Source organism: Elaeis guineensis, chromosome 2, assembly GCF_000442705.2.
Source record: "Elaeis guineensis isolate ETL-2024a chromosome 2, EG11, whole genome shotgun sequence".
NCBI lineage: Eukaryota > Viridiplantae > Streptophyta > Magnoliopsida > Arecales > Arecaceae > Elaeis > Elaeis guineensis.
In genome coordinates this window covers 104,194,767-104,204,287 of record NC_025994.2, presented here as the reverse complement: position 1 = coordinate 104,204,287, position 9,521 = coordinate 104,194,767, and the positions used below count along the sequence as shown (strand labels likewise).

General features: G+C 37.6%; 1 protein-coding gene across 2 annotated transcripts in view; it reads left to right on the top strand.

Annotated features, from left to right (window-relative positions):
• The window catches only part of LOC105045334 (V-type proton ATPase subunit G), a 9,550-nt gene extending 5,907 nt beyond the window's left edge, over positions 1 to 3,643 (top strand). For both annotated transcript variants that reach the window (XM_010923579.4, XM_010923587.4), the window contains exons 3-4: positions 3,054 to 3,154; positions 3,238 to 3,643. In XM_010923579.4, the coding sequence (XP_010921881.1) occupies positions 3,054 to 3,154; positions 3,238 to 3,381 (245 nt within the window). In that variant the 3' untranslated portion in view covers positions 3,382 to 3,643. The remainder of the gene's footprint in view (positions 1 to 3,053; positions 3,155 to 3,237) is intronic.
• The last annotated feature ends 5,878 nt before the right edge of the window (positions 3,644 to 9,521 follow it).

Here is a 9,521-nt window from a genome sequence, read left to right as displayed (position 1 = left end):
ATACATTTTCAAGCCTGTATGCTATTCAAAAGAGTTTTGTCCTGTTTTATTCATGAACACTATCATCATCTTGATATGGATATGAAACCTGAAAAATCATTATTAGATTGCCATGGATTGGATCTGCTTGTTGATGGTGTGTTCTCCTCGTTGCGTGTAATAACACTACTCTTCTAAGTATTTGAGATGCTACATTACTTGATGAATTGATTTTTCATTGTACAGAATATGAAAAAAAATAATGATTGAAAGGTTTTGTAGATTGTCAGCTTTAGTTTTCTGGCTTAATAGATTATGGGTGTACATGCATTCTCACACATTGGAATGTATGGAGTGCTTTTGCTTCATTTCAATTCATTGTCATTCCATGGATTTCACATGATTGATGTATCCTAATTTTTGTCATCTTGAAGAGCATCAAATGACATATGGTGAGTAGATGCACTGTGTACATGAGCTCCTCTTTTCTGCAAATTTGTGCACCGAACATTGCTGGTTTTTTCTTTTTCTTTTCTTTTTTTTTTTTATTTTGATCATCCTCATTTTTAACAATGTGGCTTTGTGTATTCTTTAACATTCAAATATTGGTAGGAGGGATTCTAATGTAGTGTTATCTAACATGGAGTGCTCTTCAAGTAAACTTTGCTGGTTGTTGTGGCTGAGACACAATTGCATATTATTTAACAAAAGCACAATCTGAGAAGAGGTGATTGCTGCCCATTTTCCTGTAACTTATGGGTGAAATATCTCTTGCGTAATGGATGATGAGTTGTTCTGAGCAAAGTACTAGGATTACTTTATGCTGTAGAGTTTTCTTTATTTTTGTCTCCTTTTACTTTTCGTGTTGGTTTCTAATAGTATCTTGTAATAGATACACTGTTTTTTGATGTAAGGTATACTGTCTTCTTTATTGTTTTATACCATTTCATCAATCACTGAAACCTGTTGTATTGCCTCCAGCTTGCATGTAAAGAATATAGTCATCTCATGCATAAACCTAGATATATGGATTTCCACCAGCATGGTCAACATGGTGAATAACTAGGCACTCTTTGAAGTTTGAATTATGTTTCAGCGTATTTAAAAATACTAGTAAAATGTGTGTGTGCATAGGCATGTTAGATTTGAAAACTGTTTTAACATTAAATAATAAATGCATGAAAACCCATCAAAATAAAACTACTTATTTGGTATATTAGCAGAAAAAGCTTGATCTTCCTGGTTCTACAAAAGAAATGGGCAATGAAACATTTACAGTGACATGCAAAGTATATCATAAAGATAATATAAGTTTCTTACAAGTATCTCTTTCCTGAAACAGTATGGTGGCTTCGAAGCTTGATGCTGTTTCTGGAGAGGGATAACAGAATGAGAGTGGACTTATCAGTTTAGATAAATTGAAATTATAAAGAGCATGCCCAAACATAATCAATGACTACCTGCTAGATCAAACCCATAATGTTGAAACAACGTGGTGCACATGATGTCATCACGTTTGGTCATTCTGTGCTCTTCCTCTTGAGCTAGTCCATCTAGCATGTGGTTGCATATTCTTCTATTTGAGTCAAATGTCACATGCATTATATATGTCATATAAGCGATGGATTATTTCTGTTATTTTTTTCTAATGGCCCATGAGGCATGTGGAAAAGAGCTAGATTTATTCCCAAGAAAAATGTATTTCTTAGAAAAGGGCACAAAGAGGGGCCACGGATTCTATTTGGTACTGGTCAATGGAATAGGAGGGCAGAATGGTGTGGGAAGCCACACACTGGCAATGAGAAAGCTAATTGAAGATATTCAGTGACTCTTAGTTAAATTAAAATTAGAAAATAGAATCTGATCTTGACATACAGAACATAGGCTGGCTAGCTAAAGTTCAAAGCTTCAAAAATTGACATTTTAACATGGGAGACTGTATACTAAGTTTAGTAGACTTTGGCATGCTTTGCATGCAGTTGCAGTTCTTTTGATTTTATACTTATTCACTATTAGTTTTACAGTGTTTGCCCATATATTATGATCTTAGAAAGCTTCAAAGCATATGCATTCTGCAACTTAACAAAAGCTGTATATCATGAAACCTAGTCACTGTCAATTTGTCTATTTGCACCAAAAAGATCCAACTTGAAAGAAGTGGTTAATGCTGTATTTCATTCTTGCTGAAATGCATATGGTTCCATTTGTTTTTTAAGGTAAATTATCTGCTGCAATTGCCTTGATCCACTGTTCTATCCCCTAAGAATTACCCAGTGTATGGAATTCCTGGTATTTGAGAATATAATTGATTGTATTCTCTTTGGGCTTTATATTATTTGTGTTCTTAATTGTTATCCAAGTACTTTTGAAATTTTTCCAAGAAGATGCTTCCATTTGTAAACTGAAAAGACCCACTTAAACTGGTTTGTTAGTGCCTTACCGGGTATTTCTGAAATTCCTATGGCCGAGCTATTTCATTTTAGGTGATTTCTTTCTTGCATTTCCCTTGATTGACCATTTCATTTCTTTCTTGCTTTTCCTCCATGCCTTGTTTATTTCTGTATATCATAGTCATCTGATACCTTTTGTAGTTTTTCTATGCTTGACACAAAGCTCCCTCATTCTTATGATTTTCCAATGGGAGTTATGTAATTTCATCTCCATACTTGGTTATCCATTGTTCAGTTAGTTGTTTAAAATTCATTGTAGTGAACAACCTGCTCTTTCTCCCTCCCTCTCTCTCTCTCTCTCTCTCTCCTCCTGATCTTTTTGTTATAGAATTATATATTTCATTTAGGCTCATGAGTATTCAGAAATCCTTGATGCATTGCATTCCATAAGTGTGTCTAAAGAATGCATGCTATTGCATGAGACTCCAACCACTGCAGTGTCCAGGAAGGGTACAGCATTACCCTCATGTTTGGAGAGGCCGTTACCATGTTGCAAATCCGTGACACCCAGTTCAATTAGGACAGAATTTCACATGCACACAACACCCCCCCCCCCAAACACACACATACACACCCTGCTTCCTTAATTGAGAAAGGAACTAATTTTAATTTTTTTCTGAACAGCAAAAATGGCACGGCTAAAGCAGGCTAAAGAAGAGGCTGAAAAGGAGATTGCTCAATATCGTGCCCAAATGGAAGCTGAATTTCAGAGGAAGGTTGCGGAGGTAACTAGCAGTCCAACTTTTATGTTGTCTTTGGATTTGTCAGTCCTCTAACTTTAGCTTTGTTATTTCCTGAAATCAAACAGAGTAGTGGGGACACTGGTGCCAATTTTAAGCGCCTTGAACAAGAAACTGAGATGAAGATCCACCACCTGAAGTCACAGGCAGCCAGCATTTCTGATGATGTTGTTCACATGCTTCTGAAGCATGTGACTACTGTTAAAAATTAAGCTCTCATGGATATGGCCGCAGGGTTGTTGTGGATTATGTCTTAAATATTTTTGAACCATCTTTATATTGTTCTTTTTTTGTTAATTCAGAACATCTTATGAGCATTCCGTCCTATGTAATACTTGTAGTCATAAACCTTGATTCTATTCTTAAAATAAGCTGCCTATGCAAATCCCAGACTTGTTATGCAGTGTTGATGGCTTGATGCTGTATGTCTGTGCTTAAGCCTCTGCAACAAGTTCTGTTTGCTGATTACCATTACTTCCTGTCCTTTTGGGTATTTGCACTTTTTTAAAGATCATAAATTTGGATAGTTGATGGCAATACTTGATGACGACACTTCTGCAAATATTTAATAAAACTGTGACACAGCATGCAGGCAAGAGAAATCCGTAATTCGGCATGTTCAGCCAAAAAAGTGGGAATATGGGCACAATGATGAACATTGCATCATGAATCTTTACTGTCGTTGCTATTTTGATCAACCATAGACATATGAGTTTGTTCATATTGTAATTGTTTGTGATTATGCAGGCAAAATTGCACATTGAAATTGAGGCATACAAAATGAAATTGTCATACTCATAGCTTTCCATTTCCATCCAAGGAGAGAACCTTTCCACCAGCTCGCTGGCTGTCCTCTAAGCAGCACATTAGAGTTGGTGATGCAGGTAAAGAAGTTGCTTATGAACTCCTGCAGTTTTTGCACCAGGAAATATTTACCGCCCAGAGTTTGCCTAGGAAGCCGGAGGGAGGATGGCTGTTTGCTCAGGAAATGGTACCGAGAATTGTGCAGGGCAAAACAGTTCTACAGGCCGGTTGCGCTGAAATTATCTTGTCAATAGTTGACAACAAGAAACAGGGTTTTTTTAGCGGAAGCTCATGTTCTGGCATAACAAATGTTTCTATACCTCTAGCTTGCTTATGCACCACAGCAATATTTTCTTATTTCCTAATGATACCAGTTCCAGTATGCAATAGAAAAACATAGAAAATCTATGGGGTTAACATTCATCAAATCAGTTCCAGTATTCAATGAAAATGCATAGAAAAGCTATGGGTTAACATTCATTAGACAAGCTGTGAACTGCAAATAATCAGAGCATCGATGCTATCAGTGTCTTTTTGTATGAAAGTACTCATCAGAAACATTATTTTGCCTGGTTTTGATTTGTTTATTTTTATTATTCCTTAATCAGTTATATATGTATTATAGCATGCCTTGAGCATTATTAATTATTTATTAGTAATTTTCTGAAATTGTTGATTGCCGGTTTGCCAATCTATCGCCGCCAAGGAAAAACAATTCAGGCTTCCAAAAGACAAAAGGATGACCGGACTTCAAAGTGCAGCTTCCAAACAGGTAACCCTCCACGCCCCCGCACCCCCACCAACACTTAAAATAAAAATAAAAATAAAAATACAGCCGCCACCGCTGCGGGTCCCTCTGCTTCTTTTCATCCCTGTCAAGCCGGAGGCGGTAAGTGGACCCATTCCCTCCCACAAACTCCCACGGCCCCCTCTCCTTCCAAGAACTCGGGAAGCGTCGCTTTTATGGGGACCAAAACCCTCCTCCTCCTCCGCTTCTTCTTGTTGCTGTGCTCGGCTTCTAGGGTCTTAGGCCTCTCGCTTGAGAAGAGGACCCGAAAATGGAGGCCCTGACGAGGCCCCTTCGGTCCAGGGCTCCTCGGTGACTCCTCTCCAAGAATTCATGCTCATGACACAGTTTTGGACCTATTTGGCACCACAAATTTGTAATGTCCTTTCGATTGAATATTGATGTGTGAATATCGTACATTGTATGTGTGTGATTGGGAGGGTGGATCTTTTACTTGAAATGAAAAGAAGCATTCTGTGATTGCAAGATCTAATGCTGAAGCTGAAAATCGAGCAATTGCTCTAACTACACACAAGTTAACTTGGCTTATGTCACTTCTATTTGAAATTGGCATTTTGGTTTCACTACCTATCCCTTCTCTATGTTCCAATTAGGTGGTTGTTCACATGGCTAGTAACCAGGTCTTTTGTAGTGTTCTGTAAATAGATTCTTGCACCTAATCGGATCTGATCCCAGTTGATTGATATGCTAACTAAACCTGTTCTATATGTTTGGTTGAAGATTATTAGTTTTAAACTGATCATGATTGATTCAATTCTCCAGCATGAGAAGGTGCGTAAGTGTATATGATGAGTAAGTGAAGATGAATTCCTATGAGATTATGACCGGTATAATTATGCATCACTAGAGGAATTCACTTGCCATTTTACATTGTTATCGAGTCATTAGTTAAGCATGAGTCAAACAAAAGCAATACATTTAAGTATACATGGTAATGATGTAATATCACCTATCGATTAAGGATGGAATTCTTTAAAACTTAATTAGCTGGCCAGCCACCACATCATAAAATAGTGTCACATGCTCTGGAACTTAGAGATTGTGCAGTACACCTTTTTTTCCCCACATGCCTATCTAACCTCTTCCCCTTCTCTCTTCTCTGTTCTCTTTTGTTTCTATTGTTGCTTTCTTTCCTCCTTTTCTTCTCTAATTTTGCTGTTCATTTGATGCCCTGAGAACAATATGTACACAGGTCAAAGATGGCTTGACAACTGTCACTACTCTTTAGTGAGCTAACTTGGGATAAATGCAATAAGATGATGCTGATTTATTACTTTCTGTCGATCTTCTTCGTACAAGTTGTTTAAGACTGTGGGCGACTTCTCTTAGCATTCAAGTTGCGATGTCTTTTAAAAGAATAAGCATCTTTCCAGTCATGTAGTAGAATATGTCCGAGACCAGGCCAGGCCGAATCGAGCCACCACTTGGGATGGGAATGGCTCAGCCCACATGCATCATTTGACGAAAGCACTTACAGTTCTTTGGCGCACCTAATGCGGATCATAGTGACAGTTCTCACCACACTTTTTACTACCATGACTTCTTACTGCTCTTGCAATATTTATTTTTAGGCTTATCTTATCCGAGGGCTGTTGTTCTGGAGCAGAAAATGATAGTTTTTTACTGCTGATCTCGCATCGAGACCCTAAATAAGCTCTTGGATCAGGGAAGATGAAGTAGGCTGAAAAAAGAGTTTTGACACAAAGGTGGGGCTCCTTGGCCCTTACTAATGCTTGAACTGATTCATACTCAAGCTCCTAATCGAACCGAAGCAGAATGGAATCCTTGGGGGGGCTTCTAAAAAAAAGGGGAAGGCTTAGACTATTTTTCGTAACAAGAGATCATAAAAAGGCGAAGGAATAGAACTGGCGGATCTGGATTCAATGATTTTGTAGTTCATACTAGGCACAAAGGCCTAATCCAACTATGAGTTAGGTTTAAAACATTGTGAGACAGTTCGGTTCCTATCCACGCCCTACACTGTACCAAATGGGCTAACTTCCTAAAGCAAAGGTCTAGGGCTTTACCTTAGAACAAAAAAAGAGAATAGAAGTTAGGAAGACTATTGACGTAGGGCGGCCAGTGAGCTGCAGAATGCTTTCCATGGCTGACCCGCTCCCATCATAAAAAAAGTTATCCATCGCCTCAAACCGAAAAAGAACAGTCAGTTGCATTTGATCGAGATCAGGACCCCCAACAGGGGTAGGTAGGGGCGGAGGTGAATAAATGAATGAATAAAGATAGTATCCCCTTGTGCCCTAAGGGGCCCAATCTCGTATTTGATGGTTGGCGTAGACTAGTTTCCTAGCTATTGCAAAGACTTTGCGAGAACGGTTAGGGGAGGGATGCTGACCAGTGACTAGCAAAAAGCATCATTATCTAAGTCATTCTAATGACAATAAAGACATCTGCTAAAGCAATGCACGTTTAGCCGCATTCTTGAACGAGCCAAGAGAAGAGTACAGAGAAGAGTACAAAGATATGTTTGCATGGACATACCATGATCTTACGGTTGCTGAACTCTATGAATTATGCAAGGATACAAAAAGTACGAATAGAAGGTGGAATGAGAGTTCTTTTTGCAGATTTTGATCTGCTTTTTCCACTGTTATGGTGTTCTTTGATGCTTGAGATCTCATAGCAATGTTAAATGACCTTGAATATTTTGCTTGTGCTGTTGCATTGCCAATAAAATTCTTTGTTGGCTCTTCAACTCAATTTACTACTGTTGTTTACCAAGTGGAGATGAATCGGGATGCTGTCTCTTGGTGAACGATTAGAGGATCAGGTTGTAGTTTGTAGTGCTTGCTTGTTTCCATGTCAGACCAACATCTCTTATTTATTTTCGTTCCAACATAAACGTGCTTAAGCTGAAGTCGATCAATTTCAAGTCTTTACATGTACATGAGCCATACTACTTGGTTCAGTTGTTTTTCTGAAAGGAAAGAGACAAGCAAACTAACAATGGGGATGGCAATGGATAGGATTTGGATCGAATATTGTACTACTCATCTTCAAACTCGAACTTAATATCATATATCTAAATCCTACCTGATACTCGATCGGATAAGAAAAGAGATATCCATCCCCATACCCAATGGATTCGAGGATACCCACGGATAACCTATTTCTCCATATCCAACCCATACCCGCCCCGTACCTATCCCATACCCCAAAAAAATAAACAACCAAAATAATTTTATACATATTATCAATCAAAACAAAATTACTAATTCAACATAGAACATAATTTATAAGTCTAGATTTATAGAAATCAAATATAGAAATAAAATTATAATTTAACATAAAATATATAAATAATTAAAATAATTTTATGCATATTATCAACCAAAATAGAATTATCAAAACAGAATTATAAATATATATATATATATATATATATATATATATATATTTATTTATTTATAGAAATCAAATATAGAAATAGAATTATAATTCAACATAAAATATATAAATAATTAAAATAATTTTATGTATATTATCAAATAAAATAAAATTATCAAAATAGAATTATAAATATATATATATATATATATATATATATATATATATATTATTCTCTTTTAATCATCATTTTCGTTTCTTAATTTTATCGTGTTCAGTTCATGTGCGGAGAACTAGTGAGGAAAGAGGAGTGAAGCTTGGTTGGCGGGGCAGGGTGCTGATGCTGTAGTTCTTCGTTCTTCTACTTATCCTTCTTTTTTGGTCATCCTGCCCGTAGGGTATCTTTTGAGAGCTCTGAAATGTGGGTGACCGCAACGTACAATTAAAAAGAAGACAGAGAGGAAAGCTACTTGTAGAGCAACGCTAATTCCATGGGATAGCCTTCTTAGCCAGCCAGCTGGTGTTGCTTCTTGGAAGGCTAAGCTAAGTAGTATTGCATCTTGGATGCTACGCTAACTAGTGCTGCGTCTTGGAAGCCAGTGCGGCCGTCAGCCAGTGAATCTATGGAGCCACTGCCAGTTCAAGGAGTTCTCTATATTATAATACAAATTACTCTCAGCGTCCATCATTGATATTGAGCATTCATTTGTACTTTGATGTTGTCACTTGCCAAATTATCTCAAGCCATGGAATTCATCCTTGCTTTCCCACGTTATGTGATAAATGTTGGCGGCAATCATATGCTGCTTCTCTCTTATGATTGCCGTGGAAAGGTAGGAATGAAGAAATATTTCAGAGTCGACCAATGCATCATCGCAAGGTTTTGTCTCAAGCTCACCCCTGGAGAACTGAGTGGTTTCGATCCTAGAATGCACCAAGATTGATGCGTATTGGAATCTGGGGCTTTTTCATCTTGCACCTTTTTGCGGGTCCACCTCAGCACCCCTTGTTGCTCGGAAGCCCCTCCAATCCGGCCATATCAAGATTAATTTCAATGGATCGGTGCGACCCAACCTTGCTGGTGCTGGTTTTTTCTAATTTGAAATGATGAAGGTGAGGTCCTGTTTGCTGCCTCCATCCCAATTCAAACCAATTCAGTGCCAGCGGTGAAGATCATGGCAGTGTTTTATGCTCTTCACATGGCGATCCCTTTTGTCCAGAAAGACTGAATTGTGTTAGAAGGAGATCCTATGACAGCAGTGTCTTGGATTGATGGGAGCAACGTCTCCTGCCAATCTTGTCTTAAGAAAAAAAAGGTTGATAATCTAAAAAATCTTATATTTTTTTGAAAATTTTTAATTTTAGTATAATTTTTTAATTTTTTCAATCAAATAT